The sequence below is a fragment of the Myotis yumanensis genome, unplaced genomic scaffold (genome assembly GCF_028538775.1).
Source record: "Myotis yumanensis isolate MYYU_CA2020_CCGP unplaced genomic scaffold, mMyoYum1.0.hap1 SCAF_6, whole genome shotgun sequence".
Lineage (NCBI taxonomy): Eukaryota > Metazoa > Chordata > Mammalia > Chiroptera > Vespertilionidae > Myotis > Myotis yumanensis.
In genome coordinates, this window is record NW_027223757.1 from 16,789,107 (window position 1) to 16,814,318 (window position 25,212).

Consider the following 25,212-nt stretch of genomic DNA (forward strand, 5'->3'; position numbering starts at 1 on the left):
GACTGTGTTAATAAAACATACAGTTTTTATCTGAAGATTGCTTGCTTTTGAGGGGATTTTGGAAAGTAGTTTAAAATCTGGAAGCTTTGCTGATGATGTGTTATTCAATGAAATTGAATCACTGTAAAAGTAATTCCTTATAGCTGAATGGTATTAGAAATGTCAGGTTTCATTGATGATTTTAAAGTTGTTTGTATATACTAGTTAAATTATTGCAGCTAGAATCAGCCCTTAAAATACTCTTTTCCTTTTTCCCGTTCAGTATAAATTATTATATAGGTGAAAATTTATTATGCGTTCTTTTCTTTTGCTAAAGCAATTTGATATATTGTACTTGATGACCTGTCTTTTTTCCTGTCTTGACTATAAGGAATTTAGTAATATTTATCATAAGGAAAATGAGTTGTATTTTATCAAGTTCACCTAAGTAAGCTAACCAGAAAAAAATATTATTTGTCTGCAATATGTTAGAGTAGACAAAGTATTAGTACAGCTTGCTTTTAGTAGAAGTGGTATGTTTGCTTTAAGGAAATTGTCATATGTAATTTATTTGAATTTTTATTTATGAAAGTTGTGTTTAAAACTTGTTACAACCTTTCAATGTACTTGGGTAGAATTCTGATGGACGTAGCATTTCCTCAGAGCTCATCCAAGATGCTGTTAGATATGTTCATTCTGATTTCTTACTGTCCTCAAATATCCTCAAGTTTCTCCTATTTTTAAAAATACAAAACCTTTTCTGTCAATCCTGTAGACACCTCCTAGCTGCCATTTTGTTTTCCTCTTATTTTGCCAAAGTACTTCTTGAAAAACTAGTATTTTCTTGCTATCTCCCCTTCTTCATCTCTCATTCTCTGGTGCCCATTATTTGTCAGCTTTCATGCCTACTGAAAGCTCTAGGCCACAGATTTACAGCATTTGGCAGTGCTGACGTTTATAATGTCTCCTTTGGTCCCCGAGACAGTACTCTCAGCAGGTCGTACTTTATGTCCTTGGCTTCCATTGCAGCCTCTGTAAGGCCCACAGTTTTCTTTGTTCTGTGTTTACACATTGCTTTTCTCCGCCATCTCTCTGCCCCCTTCTCCTGTCAACACTACATTGTGCAGTCATGTCATTCTTCTCCTTTTGACATTTAAGTTTTGTTTTTATTGTGAAGTAGATCATTATACAGATGAGTGTATAAAAATAGAATAAATATAAAACAAACACTTATGAAACTGCCACCTAGGTTAATAATGTCATTCATTTTTATGGATTTAAGTTAAGTTTCTATACTGGTGACTCCTATGTGTGTATATTCTGACCTCCGACTACCTGCTGAATAGCTCTTCCTGATTGTTGTGTAGGTAGCTTACAAGCAAGATTGATGTATCTCAAGTGAATCACATCTTTTTTCCTAAGCTTGTTTTTCCTCTTGGTTTCTGTCATCTTAATTGATGGTATCCCATCATCCACTTTTGTCTCCTAAACTAGTACTTTTGAACAACTTCAATCCTGGTGTAACTTTTCATCTGTAATGTCTCCATTCCCCCTTTCCCCCCCACTTCCTGATCACATGCATTTCCCAAATTAGCTTTCTTAGTTTTTGTTTCATTGATCTGATTCATCACTACATCAGACTGTTTGGTGCTAGAGGAAAGGGACGTATTTTATTCAACTCTGTATCTTACTAGTATATGCTTTGAACTCAGTGAGTATTGAATTAGTGTTTTAAGGCAGTTTTACTTGAAAAGTGACAGAACAATACCAGGCATCAGTACATTTTACTGTTCAAAATATATTTTTATAATAAGTTGAAATAAATGTTTATTTGTATAATAAAAGGGAGATTTTTTTAAGTGAAAGCAAGTTTTATTTGAATAAATGTAGGTTTAGATGAGTTAAATATTACTTTGATTTAGTACTTCCTGTCTTTCTTTTTCTCTCACTTCAGGAAAGGCTAGTAGGAAAAACCAGAAATGGAGAGGACCAGATGAAAACATTAGGGCAAATCTCCGTCAGTATGGGTTAGAGAAGTATTACCTTGATGTCCTGGTTTCTGATGCATCCAAACCTTCCTGGAAGAAGGGCACATATTTTGATGCAATCATCACTGATCGTAAGTTTGCTTTTATACAAAAGTAGGAGTAGGATTCGTTTCCTGAAGTCATTCACATTTAAAATACAAACTTTACACACACACACACACACACACACACACACACACGATGCCACCTTGTACTGGTATTCCCCCCACCCCCATCTTCATATAGTGAGAAGGGAAAAAAATTGTGAATATAGGTAGGGTACCCATTTAATAGTAAAGAGTTTACTGTTTAGTTTTCATAAACTATGTATATTAACTTGTCATCCCTTTATTTCTTCTGCTCATTTTTTGAGGCATATATTTGTTTTCGTGTTTGTTTTATATTTGGCTACAGTTGGTCGTTAGTATACCCACTGGATCCAAAATGTCATTTGCAATTATGGTATCAGATTTCGAAGAAGAGAGTTTCATGTATCACACATTTTTTCCATGTGTAAGTTTTTGTGTTTTTTTGTGGTGCCTGTTTGCACTGATATCTCCTTTCTAGAGTTATAAGAAATTCTGTGGATACTGGGCTTGCAAACGCACTGAGCTTCAGGAATACACAGGACAACTGTTCTGTGCCTCATGAGTTCTTGGGCTTTTCCGGCACCCTATATAAGAACAGATCTGCCTTTTCTAAAGTATTTGGCAGAAAATCTATAAATAGTGGCAAGTGTATCTCAACCCTTCCATCTCAGCTCACTTTATTTCTTAGGTAACTTAGATGGTATCAAATCTAACAAAAGAAAAATTACCAAGGCATTATAATGTCAGCATGAAGATACTTTATGAAAACTGGGTAACTTTTTAACAATCTACTTTATTGTTGCTTTCATTATATATTTACATAAAATATAGTGTTTTCTCTGATGAATTGAGAATAAGTGGTATATATTGTGGCCCTTTACCCCTATACTTCAGTGTGTCATTTCCTAAGAATAGGGATAGACTCTTAGATAGCAAAAGTATAGCTACCAAATGCAATAGTTGAATTTACAGTTTGCCATCAATTTTGTCAAATGACCCAATATCATTTATAGCATATTTCCTCCTCTAGCATAGTATCCTAGTGTCAGGTATTGCATTAGTAATCATATCTTTTAAGCTTCCTTTAATTTGTAACACTTTCAAAGCCTTTCTGTCTTTATGACACTGACATTTTTGAAGAACACATGGCCTGCCTGCCCTCCCAAATCTTTTAAATCAAATGTTCTTTGATTTAAAGAACATTTAAATGTTCTTTGTGTTACACATTCTCAGCTGGAATATTGCAGAGGTGACGTGTATCCTTCTCGGGGTCACAGCTGGAGGCACATGAGTCCATCTGCCCCTCATTGGGGAGTAGGTGACTTTTGACTACCTGTGTTACCTGTGTTTTCTGTCTAGCTCCGTATGGTATCAGAGAATCTACAAGAAGAACAGGTTCACAGAAGGAAATCCAGAAGGGGATTGAAAAATGGTAAGTGAAAGCTAAATATGGTGTGTTTCTACTTTGAGAACAAGCATGTTGCTTCTTGCTAATTAACTCAGTTTTTAACAGCCTTAAAGATTTTTACTCATTTTGATTTTTTTTTTGTCTAGTCCAGAAAGCCATGTTCCTGTTTCCTTGAATTATCATCTGAGTGATATGTTTTTTGACCTGTTAAACTTTGCAGCTGAGACCCTCACATTAGGTGGAAGACTAGTCTATTGGTTACCAGTATACACACCAGAGTATGTAACATTAAATTATTTTATTTTTATATGATGTTTGTATATATAGCATATTTTTTTCACTATTTGTCTTTAGGATAAATATCTTTACTTAGTAAAATGGTAGTCTTTGTTTACCTACATACGTGTATAAAACTGGCCCCTTCCTCTTATTGATGGGATTACTTTGACCTGTTTATTTGATGTCAGGGGTTAATAAACTATGGCCAGTGGGCCACATATGGTCCTTAGCCTGCTTCTGTAAGGTTTTTGAGCTAAAGCTGGTTTTATATTTTTAAAGGGTTAAAAAAAACAACAAAAAGAACAACATGTGACAGAAACATACATGGCCCACAAAGGCTTAACTATTTACTCTCTAGCCCTTTAGAGAAAAAGTTTGCCAATTCCTGTTGTACCCATACTGGACTCAGTGCCTGATATAGCTGCTGTTCAGTGGCTGTTTTTCCAGGCCACAAAGAGGTAATTTCTAACAACTTTACTGAGTGATTCATGTACCTACTACTAGCTAGCTTTAATAGATATTGGCTATAATGATCACATTGAATGCAATGCATCTTTTTAAAAAGCTAACACCAATATAAAAGCTATGCATATGCTTAAGGTCCTGATTATGTTCAACATTATTGGTTTGGGTTTTATTATTCAGTAATTATTAATTATAAATAGAGCTGTGTATATCAACAATGAAAGACAAGATGTCTTGAACAAGATGAGATCCTTAGATTGGAAAGATAGTAGCAAGATCAAAATTGGGCTATTCTTCAATTTGCCTTAGAAATCTTTAAAAAAAAATTACTTTACGCAAGTAAGCTTGCTGCTGGAATTTAGCTTATCTAAGGCAAGAGCCATTTTTGCACAGACATAAATAAATGTTCTCTCTGAAAATATTAATAAAACCCCATCTATCAGTTCACATACCAGATACCTGGGATCTGGCAGAATGTTGGATTACATGAACATAGTACTGGGAATAAAGAAACCAATAAGCTAGCTTGCTTTTTACTTTAGAGAAGTCATTTCACTCCTTAGAATTAACTTTCCTTATTTCTAAAATGAAGAGGTTGAAAGAGATAAACACTGGCAACAAAAACATAAGCTGAATCGGCATGAATGTGTAGTCTTCTTATCAGCTAATAAACAAATACATGGCTAAAGTTAGGCCAGGCCTTTGCAACTTCCAATGCAATGTTTATAAAACAAACAACAGAAAACAGCACAGCTTTCAACTGCCATTAAGAAAAGACAGACAACTTTAACATTTCTAAAATGCTTTTTGTATAATTATGTATAGTGAATGTAAGAAAAAGAAAAATTACATGCTATAATCAAGTTCTGGTATTATTCCTTAAACCCAGGACATTTTGAAAAGTATAAGACATAGTAAAAACAAAATACTACCTAAAAGCTTAGTTATTTGTGAAGAATTGTTAGAGCTGATGATTGAAAATGGATTTTCTCACTGTCTGGTTTTAAAGTGCAGTCAACAAACTTCTGTTTTTCTTCCTTGAGTCTAGATTCTCCCCACTCTAGTATATCAGATTTTTTACCGGTACCTAGATGCTCTGTATCTTTTCTCCTTTGTGTATTCTGTCCCCATAGCTTAATATACTCTTCTTCCCTCAGCTGGTAAAATTCCAGTCCTCTTTCAAAGCCTTACTTAATTGTCCCTACTTCTGTGAACTTTTCCCAACCCTTCTCAGCAGAATTCTCAATCCTTCATCTGAGCTCTCATAGTTTACTAGGGGCCCAGTGCGCAAATTCATGCACCTTGAAAGGAACTGTGGGCTGTGAGGTGGTAGGCACAGGGTTGGTCTCAGCGCATCCTCTGCACTTCCCACTCGGCCCCTCCCGCCATGGCCCCCAGTCCCCTGCCTGCTGGTAGCCACGCTCCCGCTGCTGCCACTCCTACGTGCTAACATTGCTGGCCTCGCTTGCACCCGCTGACAGCATGGAGCGATTAGAGCTGGCACCAGCAGCGGGTACAAATGGCAGCTGCTGCCCCAATCATCCCTCAGGAGCAGGGGGAGGTGGAGAAGTCCTCAAGGGCGATCAGGGCCGGCAGCCGCTGCTCACACTCAGTGATGGTGCCAAGTTATCGATACTGGTGCTGGGCACCGGCAGTGAGTGCAAGCAGTGGCTCCGGTGCCGGCTGCGGGTGCAACCGGGGCTGGCGCTGGCAGCAGGTGCGAGCACCGGGCTAGACCGTGGTGTGCGGGAGCAAAGATTTTTTAGTAACCACCAGAGGCTCGCCCTGATCACAGCGACTGGCACCCTGCCTTGGTCTGGCACCCCGCTCACCTGCACCACCATCTCGCCACTGCAGATGCCCGCCATGTTCCATGCATGCCCCCTGGTGGTCAGCACACGTCATAGCAACCAGTTGTTCGGTTGTTCCGCCATTTGGTCTATTTGCATATTAGCCTTTTATTATATAGGATTCTTGCCACTCAGAGAGACTTGCAACATAAAATTACTGTAGACCATTGGTATTTGTGGGTTTATTATTCAAAATCATAACTACTTGAAAATGATCCTGAAGAGTTGAGTAATATTCCTTTGGACAGGGCATGAGTTCCACTCCTGTGTGACTGATGTTATAGGAGTTGCTAAGTTATTTGACCAGGTTCCACATGTCCATATGGGGTTGTTTTCTGAAGTGATTAAAAACCGTTTCTTTGTGAACGATGGATGTCCTTTAATAGAGATCCAGTTGGTAGTGCTCATGATAAAAATGCTGACAAAGAGAAGAAGCTTAATAAAGTGCCTCAAAGTAGTATTGGGGGATAAAATTTAATTGTAATAAAATTAATTTTGTGGCTCAAAGCAATGAACAGAACATGTTTTTCATGTCTCATCTAGGAAACAGAAAAAAGTGATTTCTTAAACTGTTTTCAGTAAGTGCTCCAATCAATAATAACAAATCTGTTTCTCAAATGGGAGGTGAAACTGTAGTAGCATTTCAAAATAGCCTGAGGCATGAAAATTCACAAGAAAATAAGTGATTTTCAAAATTGATTCATGGAAAAGCTAGGGCCTATATATATAGTCTTTTTTGGCTTTTATAAAAATGTTAAAATGTAATTTGTATACCATGCAAGTCACCCTTTTAAAGTCCATGGTTTTTAGTATATCCATTGTCTAATTACAGAGCATTTTTAAAAAAATAGATTTTATTGATTTTTTACAGAGAGGAAGGGAGAGGGATAGAGAGTTAGAAACATCAATCAGCTATCTCCTGCACACCTCCCACTGGGGATGTGCCCGCAACCAAGGTACATGCCCTTGACTGGAATCGAACCCGGGACCCCTCAGTCCGCAGGCCGATGCTCTATCCACTGAGCCAAACCAATTAGGGCTACAGAGCATTTTTATTCTCCCCAAAGAAGCTCTGTGCACATAAGAAATATCTATCACTTCAGTTCCTGGCAGCTGCTTATCTGTATCTGTGGATTTGCCTGTTCTGGCTGATTTAGGTTTTAAATAGATGCTTGGATTGTAGAGGAAAGTAATCAAATGGAATTAAGATAGGATGCAGCAGTATCATTATAGTACAGGCATAGTACCATTTATAGCTTCCATTTAATAGTTTGCACATAGTTCATGACTATGAAATATATTAGTAAATATATAGTAAAGAAATTTTACTTTACTGCTTTTTTTTTAGATGGTATTTTGGGAATATACTGTTAAATTGATTGTCTTGTTAACATAATAGAGTAGTGGTTAAAAACAAATTTGTTAATGATAATGATGACCCAAATGATGTACCTTCCTGCTTAAACTTACAGATCACGTCTGAAAGAGAATCTAAAACATGTAAATGTTTTTTTCTGCTGTTAAGCCAAACACTGGTGACTTTGTTTTAGCAATTTACCATCATTGAAGTCATAAGTATTAGTTAAAATTGTATTGGTTTTGTACTTCTGGTTTGATTTATAAGTTTATTTTTTATTTTGTAGTTATATAGGGGATATGAGCATAAGGAATTTATCTCTAATTTATGTTTGTATATATTTAAGTAATGTTTTAATAAAGATGCTTTGTCATCTCTACCAGGGAATAAAAGATTCTTTTTTTCCTTTGAATGCAAAGTTTGACAAACAGTATTAGACATCTGTAAACCCTGCTGTTCGCAAGTGTAAGGTCAAGGCTCTATCTTCTCTCTCTTCACTTTTTATTTTAATCTGTCAATCATGGTGCTGAATGTATTCCTTCATATCATAAATGCTTTGTATGAAGACTCCAAATTGATTTTAACTATTGTAGAAGTACAACATTTCTAACAATGTAGTAAACGTTAGAGAATTATTAGATGAGGTAAAACCTGAATGGTCATTATTTGTTGGGAAGCCTTAAGGTAGTAGTCTGAGAAAGACTTCAAGAGAATTCCTCCCACTGATAATAAAATGAAGTGCGTTATAGATGTTGCTTGGTAAGTGGGTGATGAGGGTTTTGAGCATGTGGTTGAGGTAATGGGGAGAGTGCCTTGAAGGTCAGAGAGACCTAGAGGTCAGTAAAACGGGTGTTGAAGACAACGTTGACGCGTTGGAACAGGCTAGCTGACAGGCTAGTCTTTCACGTGAAGTGCGGTCAGCTTCTTACCCATTTGGGAGCTTTAAATGTCCCCATGTGATAAATGTTTCCAGAGACTATCTAGAAAGGTATAAAGATTTGCAAAGGAAAAGTAAAAACTGGCCATCACAGTGTTATTAATGGTACCCATACCGTCCCCATTGTTCTGCATTCTGTTCTATAGCTGTTTTCCCCACGTCTGTCACCTGCTTTTTCTGCCAATGTTGATACCAATAACCTGTCCGATGTCAGGTTCTGAACTACTGCAGCCTGACTGTCCTGTTTTCTATGTGTCATCATCTCCATTCACATGGTTCCTGTGCTGCACAGTAGCGGTTACCACTGCTCATTATCATGGCTCCCTTCAGTTTTATTTCATGGTTAAGGTGGCCAGAGAACTGGTGTCATCTGTAATGTTTATTGTAGTGGTAACCTATTTGAAATATCTTATAAATAACTTTAGCCTGGTATTTTTGCAAAGTTAATGGAGGTCCCAGGATGCCATTAAAATTTTGCAAGGGCAAAATTTTATTAGGGAAAGTATATGCCATAGTGGACTTCATACTTTTTTTTTTTTTTTAAATATATTTTATTGATTTTTTACAGAGAAGAAGGAAGAGGGACAGAGAGTTAGAAACATCGATGAGAGAGATCGATCAGCTGCCTCCTGCATGCCCCCTACTGGGGATGTGCCCGCAACCAAGGTACATGCCCTTGACCGGAATCGAACCTGGGACCCTTGAGTCCGCAGGCTGACGCTCTATCCACTGAGCCAAACCGGTTCGGCGGGACTTCATACTTTAGGAAATTATAAATCTCCTGATGAATCAGTCTCATGAATGTCAAGTTGTAGAATGTATTTATCTGTTTTAGGTGTTCTTGTGGGATCCTTTAGGGTGATTGTCTTGTATTTTTGTGGTTTAATTTCTTGTAATTCTTCAATAAAACATACTTATATTCTCTTATTCCCATTCTACAGGTAAAACAAACTACTTTTCTCAGATGTGGTAGTATTAGAATACCTTGCTTTTTAAAAAACCTAGATTGTTTATGGGTTATGTAAACGGTGAATATTAAATAAAATGGTACCACATGGCTGTAGTGGGAGGGGGTCTCGTACACACCGGGTAACCCCAGTGACCATCCTGTGTGGGGTGTACATGCGAAGTGTTTGTAACAGTCAGCTGTTCTTCCTTCAGATACACTGAAGAGATGGTACCCTGGCATCCTTGCCTGAAACTTATTAGCAACTGTGAGCAGAAGCTTTCTAGTCACACAGCAAGGCGCTTGATAACAATGGAAAAGGTGAAGAATTTTGAGGTAAGTTATCCTAATACTTTTGGCATAAATTCTGGAAGGATCACAAGTTGATTTTTTTAGTTTTCCTCCAATGGAGTTTGGAAATGTTAGTCCTTGATAAAAAAAAATTATTGATGAATTCAGAAAAAAAATATCAGTGAATTCAGGAAAAGTCGGAAGGTGAAGAGGTATGTGGCCTTTGGTGGAGTTAGCAGGGGTGGGGAACATCTGGCCGGTGGGCCGTATAAGGCCTGGGAAAATCATTTGGTCAGGCCCTGCCAAAGCATTAGGGGTGAGTTAGTGAGATGTTTAACCAAATATAGCAGGCCAATTTTTAAGTTGGTAATTTTATATGGCCTGTGAATGATGTTACAGATAGTCAAATGGCCCGTGGCAAGTTCCCCACCCCTGCGTTAGAGGGTTGAAGTAGGATATAGAAATTGAATAGAGCCAAAACCGGTTTGGCTCAGTGGATAGAGTGTCGGCCTGCGGACTGAAAGGTCCCAGGTTCGATTTCGGTCAAGGGCATGTACCTGGGTTGCGGGCACATCCCCAGTAGGAGATGTGCATGAGGTAACTGATTGGTGTTTCTCGCTCATCGATGTTTCTAACTCTCTATCTCTCTCCCTTCCTCTCTGTAAAAAATCAATAAAATATATTTAAAAAAAAAAAAGAAATTGAATAGAAGTACAGAATTAAAGTTGACCTTAACTTTTCAGACTTTATTCGACAAACTTGTTGCTAACTCAATTATAAAACAGAGCACTCTTAATATAACTCTCATTTAATTAGCAAACTGCTGGTTACCATTTTTCTCCAAGAGCATAACCTACTTGATTGTAGACTATACTGAATAGGAAATATCACTTTATATAAGGGAGAAAGTAGTCTTTTAGGGCCCAACACATCATCTTTCTTCTTTCCTCCTCCTCTTCCTCCCCCCACCCCCAACACACTTATGCTTGAGAAGAAAGAACAAAACATCTGCCGTTATCTCATGTCTAGATCAGAACAGAATTGATATGAGTAACGCCTTATAATGGAGCTTGACTAAATGCAAAGAATGCTCTTTGCACTATACTTAACCTGGTTTGACAACTAAAGCCCTCCCAAATTTACTAGAAACTTGGGCAAGCCTCATCTTTGCTTTGGGTCTATAGAGTGAACAGAAAAGAACAGAGTGTTACTGCCTTAGAATTTAGCGATGTGGGCATCTTTTCATACCTGTTGACCATCGATCTGTATGTTTTCTTTGGAAAAATTTTTATTTAGATCCTCTTTCCATTTTTAATCAGATTTTTTTTTTTGCTACTGAGTTGTATGTGTACTTTATATATGTTGTATATTAACCCTGTATCTGATATAGGGTTTTTTCTTGTGATGTCTTTGTCTAGTTTTGGTATCAGGGTAATGCTGGCCTTTGAGTTTTAATTCTTCTTTGAATGGTTGTTAGAGCACACCAATGAAGCCATCTGGTCCTGGACTTTCGTTGGGAGGTTTTTGATTTCCAATTTAATTTCCTTATTAGCAATCTGTCTGTTCAGATTTTCTGTTTTCTTCATGACTCAATCTTAGAAGGTCGTATGTTTCTAGGAATTTATTTATTTATTTATTCTACGTTGCCCAGTTGGCGTATAATTGTTTATAGTAGTCTCTTATAATCTTTGTATTTCTGTGGTATCACTTATAATGCCTCCTTTTTCTTCTGATTTTATTTCATTTCTATTTTAATTGTGGACAATTTCACATTTTCATTCCCTTGAGTTTAATTTAAGAAAGTCTAGTATTCCAGATTTATAATATTTTTCTAAGCAAATTAATTTGATACTGAAAAGAACTAGAGAATGATATAAGGATGCTTCTGAGAAAATTTCTTCTACATGAAAATGATAAGGGCACTCACCTTAGATATTTTTAAAGCTTTAAAGCAGTATTAATTTTTGTTTGGTTGCTTTATATCATTTTCCTTTTAAAATTTATTTTTTTAAAGGATAAAGACTAATACTCAAGTAATTTTTGAGATATCTTATAAGATCAAATTTGATCAGTGAGTTTTAACTAGTATGGGATTTACTATAACTTAAAATACTCTCTTGTTAAATTCATCATGCTTGGTTTTTAATTAATTACTTCATTTCTACCTTCTGTTTGTATGGCGAGAAGTGTATATAATTGCAGCAAGATCTCAGTCCTTTATAATGCAAGTGATGACATAAAATTGTCAAACAGTTCTCACACGCGTCTAACAAATTATTCTTCGACTTGTTCAGTGTTGTTGGTTTTGGCAGTGGAAGACTATTAATTTTAGATTTTTACACTTTTGTATACGTATCTCTTCATTTTTGATTTGTCACTTGTTAGGTTTAACTTCAGTATGACTTTTGGCCCACTTGCTAGGTTGTTATAAAATGTTCTTCCTTTCCTCCTTTTAAAATGTAAACAAATGCAAGAACTGTGTAAAGAATATGGATTTTTCATAAAATTTTGTATCTTTAGATTATTGGCAATAGTTTTTAGATTTATTGAACATTAGTAGTAAAGAAGAACATTCTTGCCAACCATGTTGAAATTATGAAGATGCCTGATAAGGAAAGCTAGTTTTTTTGGTCAGTATTCCATGTTTATATAGTCTGAAAGCTAGGTGAGTGATAAATAACACGTTAATAATGCTTTATTGTTTACAAAGCTTTTAGATCCATTGACCTTATTATTTTGTACATTTTAGAGACTAGGAATTGGCTGAGTTGAGACCAAAATTCTTCTTTGTACTTGAAATTCTATACCCTTTTTTAGGCGTCATGTCGCCTCTTTACCGAAACACATTTCTAGCTTTAGAATATGCCAAGATTAAAAGGCAGATACTAGTTTCTTTTAAAGATAGTCTTTCCTCATCACTCGTGGGACCATGGTAGAATATGATTTGTTTTACCAGGACTCATTTCTCCTGTTGATACAACATGTAACTGATGCTGCTACATATAGTTTTGGTCAGAGTGGTTACTCTTATACAGTAGTTTTCTCTTATGAAATTCATAGGAGAGAAATGCTGATCTCCAGAGTTGTGCATAGCAGATTGGAATATGAGTGTAATAGTTACATCTCCAGTGAAAGTCACCTAAAACAATACTCTCAACCTTTCCTACCAGTATACTTGGACAGATGAAAAAGGTCCCATAGTAGCCATTTTCAAGACTTCCTTGAAGTCTTTTTTATACGTCTGTGCCACTATTACATTCTATAGTACTTGTTTAAATATAAAAAATTATTTAAAATTGTCATTGCACTAAATGGGCCATCCTGTGCACTCTTTGTTTTGTGGTTTGTTTACCTGACTTGGTAGCTTATACTCCTAGTTATTTTGAGAAGTACTAAAGTATTGGTAAGTTTTATTCTAGGTTGTATATGGACATTAATTTAGATTAGTGTTAAAATATTCTGTAAAATAGTTGCCATTATTTTTTATAGCTAGTCAGAGTAGTTCAGATTATTTAAAATAAAGAATAGTGGACGATCATAGTGGCAGGTGATGAAAGTTAATGTAATTTTTTATTTTGGACTGAATGAAAGTGTCTAGTAACATGAAGCTGATGACTGCTTCATTAATCAGAATGAAAGGTGGCCAAAACTGAGGGCTTTGACTGAAGGACTGAAAGAGTTTGAAGCTGTGGAGAGAGAAAGAAGAATGAGCATTATAACATGTTTTAGATGAGGAAGGGAGAGAAGAGACACTGAGTTCACTTGTTTGAGACAATGACTTACTGATGGCTTGAAGTGGAAGAAATTTGTCTTTGTGATAAGTAGTTTATGTAGTAGAATGGTAGTAAAGTTATATTGCTAATCATAAACTGGTGTTTTGCTGAAATAATGCTAGTTCCTGATTCCATTTGTATTATTATTAGAATTAAAGTCAATAGTTGTTTTTTTCTTTAGCAGCTGTTTGAATTAAAGGTGTTTCCTTCTGGTTGTCTTTTTTGCTGAAATATTTTTGTTTTTTGCCTGTCCATTGTAGGATGGTGGACAGTTTCCTTATGATTAGAACTATGAAAGATTAGAGATTAGGTATGAAGTATTTTAATCATACAGCATGGTAGTGGGAAATAGATGCTACTTCATTTATCAGTAAGGAAAATAAGACAATTAAGAACATTGGTAATTGGATATGGACTTATTCTAGGTCTTAATACAGTACCATATTCATTATCATCAAAGTGTGAAAGTGTGTGTGTGTGTGTGTGTGTGTGTGTGTGTGTGTTTGTATGTGTATGAGCGAGGATCTTTCTAAAATTTATTTTGCGAAAAGGTCAGAAGGAAAGTACTTGCATTATCTATAAATCATACATTGAAATGTTTGAGAAAGGCTTATAAAAGCAGAATCCTGGTGATGCTGCATATCGTGTTACAGAATTCCATTTTAGGGATCATGTCACCTACTTCTGAATGAATTGCTTTGCTGTTAAAGGTACTTTTCCTTGAATTTAAATTTTAGAGGGTTATCATTTTACTTTTTCTTTTATACTTCTGCAACTAAATAATTTTGCCAAACAAATTGGATTTTTTGTTAAGTTAATGGTCTTGTAATAGTTTTAAGTTATTGTTTCTGGCAAATCAAGAAACAGCAAAAGTCTGTCTGTGTCCCCCCCCCCCCAAGGCAATTATTTAAGATCTCTGGTGCCACTTATGGTGCTCTTTGGATATGACTCTTATTTGTAGGACAGAGCTGTTCCCTCAAGGCAGAGCACGTGTTTTTATGTTCTAGCTCTAATGCTCATATTTTCAAGCTTGACAGTAAAATAGTCTTTAACGTACTGATGCTGTAGAATCTTAGGCAGATGTCAGTTGCAGAATATAAAGTACAATCTGGGAGTCCAAGGTATGACTGGTTTAGATACATGGAAGTTTATGTGTTGAATTAGCATAATCCCCTGGAGCTTCCTTTATAATTCTCATCTGACAAAATTTCCACTTTGTATTTTTTTCTTATTTATCATGTTATTTAACTTAGAATGATCTTTCTAGTGCTCTTCAAATTCAAACATGAACTTGTGACTTCTTCCCATTCCTAACCCACCAAGAATGCAACCCTGAGATTTTAACTCGTATTTTTTTGTCCATAACGTAAGTGCACAGTTTAATGAATAGTTGTAAAGTGAACATCTGTGTAACCACCGCCATGGTCAAGATTACTGAGTCATGCAGCACCCCAGAAGCACCCCCTGTTGTGGCTATTTCTGATCATAAACACCTCTCCTAGCAGGTGTAACCACTAATCTGACTATTATGGTAATTACTTGCTTGTTTCCCTTTGTAATATTTTCACTATCGAATTCATCCCTAAGCAAAGTAATTTTGCTTGTTTTTGCTCTTTATATAAATGTAAGTGTGTTTATTAATTTTTTAATGAATTGTGACAGTTTTAAAAAGTTGCCTAGGAGATAAAGTTTCCAAATTAAAGCGAGAGAGTATGTATATGTGTGTCTGCACATGTTTTGGCGTATTACTCATCTTTTGCTGCTTAGTTAGGGTCAGTACAGTTCTTAATTTTAATTAAATATTAGATATAGTAACTAATAAGTTGTCATTACATTTTTACCTGGTGTGTTGAACCTAAATTCTTTTAATAATTGAGGTTTTAAGTTTTATAAAGGTACAGATTGTAGTGGAGAGCATGTAGAAAATACTCATGTTCTTGTTCATCATGAGAACATGACTATCCATGATATTCTTTTTACAGTTAGAAAGAAATTATGTGCTGAGTGCCAGATGTCAAAGTTCAGTTGTTAAATGTCAACTCATTTTCAGAACTCTAGATATGAAGATTTTAATATAAAAATATTTTAATAGACTTTAGGTAATTTAATATCTTGAAGAGTAATGACATTTTTTAAAAGGTACAAACCACATGTAAATACCTAATTTTGGGATGAAGATTCTCAGCCTTACCTTGTTCCCATTAAGCATCGTGCTGGTTTCTCTTAATAGTATTAGATGCCAGACTTCTGACCTCCTTGTCCTTGGTTTGGAAATGGCCGAGTGCTGTTTATAGTTGTATAACTTTAGCACAAGTGGTTTCTATAGCTACTGTCCAGTACCAGATGTAGAACAGTGGGAAGCTGTGATAAGGGGAGCAGGATTTTTAAACAAAAGCCGGACATGGGTAATTACCCTGAAGCTGAACTGAGGCCCATTATATTCAGCACTGTCATTTACATTTCATTTCACTCTCTGCTGATTACAAGAAAGAAAAGCTACGCACTATTTTTCTCTTCCATGTCTTTGCCTTCTTCCTCTGACCTTATTTAAGAATATATATCATAGCTTTAATATTTCATGAATCCAAAGTCTTTCTTGACACAATTCGATGAGCATTGCCTGTTTGATGGCTTTTACTGTGATGACAGTATCATTGGTTTTCACTTATCGTAGAATAAGTTCCCTAAGCCATTTGTATTCAAGTGTTTGCAATGAAACTGCTTTTCTATATAAACCACTGTCACTTTAAGAATATGAATGACTTAAGGTCAGTACTAGTGAGGTAGAAGAAATCATTATCTCATTATCAGGAACTGTCAGTAACGGGACAATTTAAACCTGACCTATAGTTAATGTAGAAGCCATTTGGTTTTCTTCTTCATCCCCAAAGTGACACCTTTCTAGGGAAAATCTCTTGTTTTTAAACAGTAGTTTTAGTTAAACTGATGATTATCCTTAAGTATTTTCACTGAAGTTTAGGGGAATTATATAAAGTAACTCTTGACTGTGTGTAAAGGGACATGAGAGAGCATTTTGACTTTAGTCAGAATGTGAGTGGGGACTGGGGTGAGAGATGAGGCTGTAGAGTTAAGCAAGGGATCCAATTTGTAGTAGAGGATGGGGTGGCAGCAAGGAAGTGAGGAAATTCACACCGGATGACTCCTTTTTCTCTGTAAAAACGGAGGTGTTTGCTGGGAGTGAATAAATGGTTATTAATATAAGGGTTTCCAGGCAGGTGAAATTGTGGAAAAGATGCTATGAGAAATGAGAAAGAAAACTTTTTAATAATTTTTACATTGAAGTATTTTTCATATTTTTTGTATGTTTTCTTTCCCTGCCTTGATCACCTGTTCCATGAGGGAAAAGCCATGGCTTTCATCACTCAGCATTTATGGAACCATTTGTGTGAGGTGTTGAGACTAAATAGACTAATAAGGTGTAGTCTTTATCCTTAGAAAACTTGCCCAGTGAGAGAAATGGTTGCCCAGCCCGTTTCACCTTACTGTGTCGAGTCCTGTAGTGACCTGTGCAAGGTGTATAGGCACCAGAGAGCACCTACCTAAGGAGATGGTGCCTGAGTCAAGGGAGGAAGCCAGTATTTTAAGCAAAGGTGCCGAGACTGAGGGGTTGTGGTGCATTCAGGGAACCCTAGACATTTTAGTATGAGTGAAATCCTATGTATTTGGGGGAGGAATGTTGGAGATGAAGTAGAAAACCAAAGGAATTCCTAGAGTTGAATGAAGGTCTTTGCAGACCAAAGAGTTCCAAGTTTATCCTGTTGGTGATGGCAGGCCCATGAGGGATGTTAGTTAGGAGAGGGGCAGGAGTTTTACAAACGTTACTTCAAAATACTATGTTTATGCAGGCAAGCTTGAGTTGTGGAAAGATAACCTGTGATACCAGCGCCCAGGCTGCTGGCATGGTTGTGCAATGCTGAGGCTGTAACCTAAGAAAGGTAGGGTTGGAGATTGTAGAGGATAACAGACTTGGCAGGCTTGGTGACCGATTGGATACTTAGGTGAGGGAGACCGGAGTTAAGGATAACTTTGAGAGTCTGGCTTGGGATAACTGAGCGGATGGTAGTTTTGCATATATTTTTATCCACCCCCTGCTCTGAAGGACGTGGCACAGTGCTGCTTCCCTGGGCTGGTGCAATAGTCTTCCAGCTGGTTCCCCTGCTTCTGCGATTGATCCTGCCATTGTATATTTATACAGTAGCCAGAGTATCTTTGAGAATGTAAATAAGTACTGAAATTCCTCTGCGTACAAGTCATCAATGACTTTCTATGGAATTTAGAATAAAATTGAAAATCCTTCAGTTAACCTTCAAAGCTAACCTAATCTACTGACGCGCCTCTCCAGTTTTGTTTTGTGCTGCTTTCCCTTTTGTTTCCCAAGCCTTAGCCACACTGGTGTGCTTTTAGTTCCCAGAATGTCCTCACCTCTTTCTAGTCTCAGTCTTCTCCATTGTGTTTCCTCTCTCACTGCTTCCTAGAATGTTTTTTACCCTCTCATTCTGTAAGTTTAACCCATCCTTTAGGTCTCAGATAAACATCACTTCCTTAGGGAAGTCTTTCTTGTCCATTTTCTTCACTCCATCTAACTAGGTGTGCCCTTATGTTTGTACTAGAGGCCTGGTACATGGAATCATGCCGGGGGGCGGGGGGGGGGGGGGGGGCGCGCACCGGGGGAGGGGTTCCCCCTCAGCCTGGCCTGCACCCTTGCGCAATCTGGGACCCCTTGGGGGATGTAGCAGTGCGCCAAGCGGCAGGCAGCCAGGGAGGAGCCCGAGCCCGCATCACACTGCTCGTGCTCATCCCGTCCCGCTCTGTAGCACTGCTGCGGAGTAGGGAGAGGCTCCTGCCACCACAGCTGCGCTCACCAGCGTGAGCCCGGCTTCTGGCTGAGCAGCGCTCCCCCTCTGGGAGCTCACTGACCACTAGGGGGCAGCTCCAGTGTTTAGTGTCTGCCCCCTGGTGGTCAGTGCACATCATAGCGACTGGTCGACCGGTCGTTCAGTTGTAACAGTCACTTAGGCTTTTATATATGTAGACTAGGGGCCCAGTGCACGAATTCATGCCTGGGTGGGGTCCCTCTGGGTGGTTTGAAGGGATTGGGCCGAAACCCACAGTCCAGCGCTGCCTGCAGCTCCTACCTGCCGCTCCCACTAATCCTGGCCCCACTGTGTCTGCCGCAGGCTCGTGCCCAATCAGTCCCTATCTGGAGAGGCTCGCATTGTCACAGCAGCGCTCGCCAGTCATGAGCCCTGTGTCTGGTGCCCTCTCAAGAGGAGCGGCCTGTGGGATTGGGCTGAAATTGGCTCTCTGACATCCCCCGAGGGGTCCCAGATTGCGAGAGGGCGCAGGCCAGGCTGAGGAACCCCACTCGTGCACGATCGGGCTGGGGAGGGGCCGCGGGAGGGCTCCAGGGCATGTCCAGCCCATCTTGCTCAGTCTCGATTGGCTGGACTCCAGCAGCAAGCTAACCTACCAGTCAGAGCATCTGCCCCCCAGTGGTCAGTGCACGTCATAGCGAGCAGTTGAGCAGCCTTAGCATATGATTAGCATATTATGCTTTGATTGGTTGTTCTGCCGTTCGGTCTATTTGCGTATTACCCTTTTATTATATAGGAATAGTGCCCTTCTCACTGTTTAATCACAGTTTGCAAGTATATGTTTGGGGATATATTGTTTAACGTGTGTCTCCCTCTAGTATATAAGCTCTCAACTCACAGACCTTGACTGTTTTGCCCACCACTGAGTAAATGTTTAGGAAATGAATAGTAACTGTTCACTGATTATTTTGGGCCTTTCCTGAATAAAAAGACAATCAAATTTAACAGTATATAAACTACCTATTTGAAGGAAGTGTGGGAACAGATAGTTATAGCTAGCTAAAATTTTCTGTTTGAAAATGTACTGAATTTTATTATCTTAATAGCACTCTTCAGAAATCACCGTCACAGCCTTAGCTGGTTTGGCTCAGTGGATAGAGCATCAGCCTGTGGACTGAAGGGTCCCAGGTTTAATTCCAGTCAAGGGCACATGCCTGGGTTTCGGGCCCAATCCCCAGTGGGGGCATGCAGGAGGCAGCCAATCAGTGATTCTCTCTCATCATTGATATTTCTATCTCTCTCTCCCTCTCCCTTCCTCTCTGAAATCAATAAAAATATATATATATATTTTAAAAATCAGCATTACAAAACATTCTAATTGTGTGGTACCTGAACTTCATATCTCATGAGAAGCAAACCAGAAAGCAGCTGAATCACCATACTGTGGAAAATCCCAACACCTTTCCTCTATTCAGGAGATGATGATAACAAAGAATGGCAGGTTTCTGGGAGAAGCAGTAGTTGGAAGGATTGCTTTACTGAAGTGGAGTTCTCAATGTAGTCGTCTTGAGTCATCTGTGACACTCCATTTGGGAAACGCTCTTACATACTTATCTCGTAGTATAATCCAGTGTCATTAGTTCCATTTACAGTGTCAGTTTCAAATGTTACTACAGAACATATAGTTTCTTGAGAATTTGTTTCCTTTTAGATTATTATGTTATAAGTGGCTAAAGTGCTTTCCTTTTAATGTCTTTTTTTGTTTTTTTTTGGTGATGCTCTGTCTTGATGTAGGGTTATTTTTAAAAATAATTAAGGAATAGCTTGAATAAGGTCTAGTTTATGTACTCTTTCTTATTTTAGAGAATACTTTGTAATTCTGGGTTGGACACCAATGACAATTTTATACTTTAGAGTCACCGATGTGAATATGTAATGTGTATTTCCACATCATTCTTTAAAAAATGAAATGCTGATGCTCCCTGGAGAAAAATAGCCACCCTGGTCATGTTGGTTCTCTGTAACTAGTGACTAGATGTTTACAGTAGTCAGGACTCAAACAGAGAGGGAAAGAGTGCTCGTGTACATATGGTCAGCTCTGTTCCAAGCTATCTTTATCCACAGCAGGAAATCCTATCTGCTTCTGCCAGCAGAGGGCAGTGTACACATATAAGTACTATACTACAATTTGTAAGGTTTTGGTTTCATTGGCAAGTGTGTTAAAATTCCTCGAGTGGTTTATGTTTAGAATTAGCAGTGCTGATAGGACAGGAAGTTGGCTGGGTGGGACAGTGGTTAAAGGGTTCTGTCTAAAAGTTTAGACCTGAAATATGTGCTACCATAATGTTGCTGTTCAGTGAGGAATGTCCTCTAAATGTCAAACTCCATTTTGAACTATTTACTAGTCTACCATGTGGGAAGTTAACTTTTCAGCCATTGTTTTGATGTAATTTCTACTAAAAAAAGAAAAATAGAAGTGTTGGAAAAAGTATAAGCTTTGAAGTCTCATCTAGGCTACAGTTCTACCAATGCTACTTAACTAGCTGTGTGACCAGTGGCAGATTATTCAAACTCCTTCAGTCTCCCTTTCCTTAGCTTAAAAATTTAGATGATAACCTGCTGTGAAAAGATGCAGACAATTTAATAGTGGATTTATATAAAACACATAGTTGTAAATATATACTTTTGCTTTCTTGACTCGGAACTGGTATATTTCTTGTCATATTTACAATTGCTGTTTGTCTTACAAGGTTAAGTGATAGGTCTGAAAGCTGTATATTTCCATTAGGAAGCCATCTGTAGCTAGCACAGACTTTCCTACAGAAACTCTTAATTTCTGGTTATAAAAAGATGATAAACAATAGACAGTGTAGTCAACAATCCCTATTTTATTCATATCTCTTTAACTCCTACCACGCTCCACAATTTAACCGGTAGTTAATGAAATTTGAGAAAGGTAGTCTGTAATTTTTCAGTGCCAGAGTTTTCTTTTTTGGCATTTCCCAGTTCTCTCTGTGTTTTTATTTTTCATGAAGTATTTCTTGTTTACTAAAAATTGGTACAACTCAAGGATGTGACACCTAGGTATACTGGAAGACAGATTTGGAAGTGTTAGGGAAACCAGAAGTTAAACACTGGGACTGGGACGAGCTCTAGTTAATGGAGACATCAAGTTGTGTTGCCTGAGGATACTCTTGTCCTTTTAAGTAAACACTTTGGCCTTTGAGATAGTGAGCTGAAAAAAACCCCTGCAGATATTCTTGTTTGAGATGGGCAGGGAATTCAAATAGAGAAGAGGCATGAACAGGTGGTGAAAAATATGTGCAGTTGACTATCGTCATCTCAAGTGTGAGCCCTGGTAAACTGAACTAAAGATAGGATGAGAGAGAAAAAAGTGTGCCATCTTCTTCGGCATTGAGGTAACATAAATACTGAGTGTTGCAAATACTAGTAGTGTATTTCATATAGACCAGGTTATATTTGAAATGTTTATTGTTCATAGGTATAGGATATTGACATGAATATATGTAATAGTATGTATTAGCCCATAAATATACTGAATGTTCCATGTAGAACATTTTAGGAACCAGGACTTTCCATTTAGATGAAAATGGTAGCCAAAGTCCCTGGAGTGTCTGGCTTATCCGGAAGCAGGACTTATGCTGCTAAGTAATAATAGAATGGCTCTTGCCAGATCCCTGGCTACATACATAAGGGATTTGGAGATACTGGGTTATCCAGTAGTTTTTGTTATAATGACTTATTTTATATTCAGGGCCAGCCAATCTTGCAGGAAGAATCTTTCCAGCGTATATCTCATGGGATTTTTCTCTACTTCCTGGTAAAGACAGAAAAGAGGTCTCCCCCTCCTCCCCTCCATCCCACCCGAGGTTGCATTTCTAAGGTTGCTAGTCTTTCCAACGTTCCCAGTAGTGTGTGTTTCTCTGCCACTGGATTCCTGTTGAACTCAACCCAAGGTCTGTTAGAGTCTTAGGGGCTTTTTTTTGCTTTTATTTTATTCTGAGGGATTCTTGAATCTAAACTGTTCAGACAAAGAATGTCATAGGTAGTCCCTACATATTGTCTAGATAGCCATTAATTAGCACACGTTTTAATCATTACTTTTGGGTTTTCCACGCTTCTTCTGTTTATTCCCCGTCTGACTCTAATCTTCATAATTCTCTGTTCTTTATTATCAGTTTGCCCCATTTATATCCTCCTGCTCAAAGGCAAACTTTTGTTATGCTTTCTCTTTGGTCTAAGAGGAAGCCCATCTTCCATTGTGCTTCAACTTTTGCCTCCTGCTTCCTCAGGTGAGCTGCACAATTGGCAGCTTTGGCCGGCTAGGCATGCAAGCACCTGAGCCCGAGTCAGTTCCCAGCCTGTCCTCCATGCCTCTGCCTTCTAAGCTTGCGGCTGCTGGAGTCACACATTTCTGTCCTGTCTTACCCTCCTTACCACTGAGCTCCAGGACAGTCCACAGGCATTTCCCGTAGAGGTGATTTTGCATAGCCTGGAGGAGTCCCAGGGAGAAGAGTACAGAATGGCAGAGCAGGGCGACCTCATTGCTCGACAGTGTGCTGATCCTTCTTGTACAGGAAAGAAAAGTGAGAGGACATTCAGCCACCTGATGTGCAATTGAATCTACCTCCCAAACCTTAAGGGAAAGCCTCAGAATTGGGGAAAGTTTAAACCCATTTGGATATTAGCCAGAAATGCTGGCATATTAGATTTGCCTTTAGTAAGTTGAGTTTGGTCTCAATATGAGGAATAGACTGGAGCAGGAGCACTGAAGACAGTGGATCAAATGAGGAAAAGTAGGTGAAAACACTGGATACCCAAGCAAGTATAAAGTGGATGATATGTTTTTCATTCAGGTAATAAAACAACAATAGGAAAACCAATATGCACCACAGAGGGAGATTTTGCTTACAGTAAATGACTGCTTTGGTTACAAGGTAACTAAAGAAATTAACTCAAACTCTTTTATTTTCTGTATTTACCAACCAACCAGAACCAGGACCAGTATTCACATCTGCTAAGTGATCAGTTTCTGCCATACCAAGGTCATAATTCCTTCCGTGAGAAATACTTCAGTGGGATAACAAAAAGAATTGCCAAGGAAGAAAAATCTAGCCAGGAGTGAACATTTTGACAATGAAGAAAGAATAAGGATTTCATAAAAAGGACATCTGGATGTGAACTTTCATGTGTGATACAGAAAACACGCACTGTTTAAAATAATTTTATATAACCAAAAAAATGCTACAAAGTAAATTGAACAATTCTTTTAAAATTAGCCTTGTTTTATGAACTATTTTGTTGTATGTGGTCTTTTGAACTTTATTTAATTTATATTTGTACTTTCAAGAATTATGGAAATTAAAAACAGTTATATTTTTGGTAATTAATTTACAACGGGAACTACTATTGTTGACTTTTTAAACAGTTATCTTCAGACTATATTATAGGCAGTTAATAGTGGTTGAGAGTTTATTCATTAGAGTTAATTGTTTTCTTTTATTGTAATTGATTTACATCGCCACTAATAAACCTAATTGAGGATTTCTAAAGTTGTAGTATTCAGTGCTTTTAAGGGGGAAAACGATGAAGGAAATGATTTTTTTTTTATCAATGCCAGACAAGTAGGTCATAACAGTGATTGTAGTGATGATGAGAAAGGCTAGGACCTGACAATCTAAAAAGCTTACAAACTCCTTGAGGCCTGTCCACATCTGAAGCTCCTCTGTACCTTGGATTTGCTCCTGCAGTCCTAAACCTTGACTTAGGGTTAGGGTTAGGGCACAAGGTTAGGATTATGGCTAAGGCTAGGTTAGGGTTATGGTTAGGGCACAAGGTAAGGGTTAAGGTTAGGGCTAGGGCTAGCCCTAGCCTTAGCCCTAACCAGAAGACTAGCTCTAGCCCTAAACCTAATCCTAACCCTAGCCCTAAACCTAACCCTAACCCTACTCTAGTCCTAGCCCAAATCTTAATGCCAACCCTAAGCCCTAGTACTAGCCCTACCCTAATTCCAGCCCAAACCCGAACCCTAAACCTAAGACTAGCTCTAGCCCTAAACATAATTTTAACCCTTACCCTAGCCAGAGCCCTAAACGTAACCATAACACTATCCCTAGCACTAACCATAACCCTAACACTAACCTTAACACTCCAGGTGATTCCAATATGCAGCCAAGGACACAAACACTAACCCTAAACCTAATTCAAACCCTTACCCTAAATCTCCAGGCGATTCCAATGTGCATCCAAGGACCCAGACACTAAACCTAACCCTAACCCTAGCCCTAGCCCTAAACCTAAGACTGGCTCTAGCCCTTAACCCAAGGGTCCTCAAACTTTTTAAACAGGGGGCCAGTTCACTGTCCCTCAGACCGTTGGAGGGCCGGACTATAGTTTAAAAAAAAACTATGAACAAATTCCTATGCACACTGCACATATCTTATTTTGAAATAAAAAAACAAAACGGGAACAAATACAATATTTGTATTTGCATGTGGCCCGCGGGCCGTAGTTTGAGGACCCCTGCTTAACCTAATCTTAACCCTAACTCAAGCACTAGCCCTAAACCTAACTGTAACCCTAACCCTAGTCTTAGCCTAAATCTTAACCCTAACCATAGCTCTAGTTCTAACCCTAACCCTAACCCTATCCCTAGCCCTAGCCCTAAACAGCCCTATCCCAAACCCTAACCCTAACCTTAGTCCTAACCCTAACCTTAACCCTAGCCCTAACACTAAACCTAAGACTACCTCTAGCCCTTACCCTAACCCTAACCCTCACACTAGCCCTAAACCTAACCATAACTCCAAACCTATACCAAACTCTCCAGGTGATTCCAATGTGAATCCAAGAACCCAGATGCTAATCCTAAACCTAACCAGAGCCCTAACCCTAAACCTAACCTTAACCCTAATCCTTACCCTAGCCCTAAACATAACACTAACACTAACCCTAA

General features: G+C 38.3%; 1 protein-coding gene across 4 annotated transcripts in view; it reads left to right on the plus strand.

Moving 5' to 3' along the window:
- TRMT11 (tRNA methyltransferase 11 homolog) overlaps positions 1 to 23,803 on the plus strand; it is a 40,958-nt gene extending 17,155 nt beyond the window's left edge. For 3 of the 4 annotated variants that reach the window (XM_070419222.1, XM_070419223.1, XM_070419224.1), the window contains 5 exons: positions 1,934 to 2,098; positions 3,455 to 3,527; positions 3,650 to 3,781; positions 9,553 to 9,673; positions 23,251 to 23,803. In XM_070419222.1, coding sequence (XP_070275323.1) covers positions 1,934 to 2,098; positions 3,455 to 3,527; positions 3,650 to 3,781; positions 9,553 to 9,673; positions 23,251 to 23,382 — 623 coding nt within the window. In that variant the 3' untranslated portion in view covers positions 23,383 to 23,803. Of the gene's footprint in view, positions 1 to 1,933; positions 2,099 to 3,454; positions 3,528 to 3,649; positions 3,782 to 4,140; positions 4,241 to 9,552; positions 9,674 to 23,250 lie in introns of those variants that run through there. The other variant, XM_070419225.1, reaches the window with a different exon arrangement.
- The last annotated feature ends 1,409 nt before the right edge of the window (positions 23,804 to 25,212 follow it).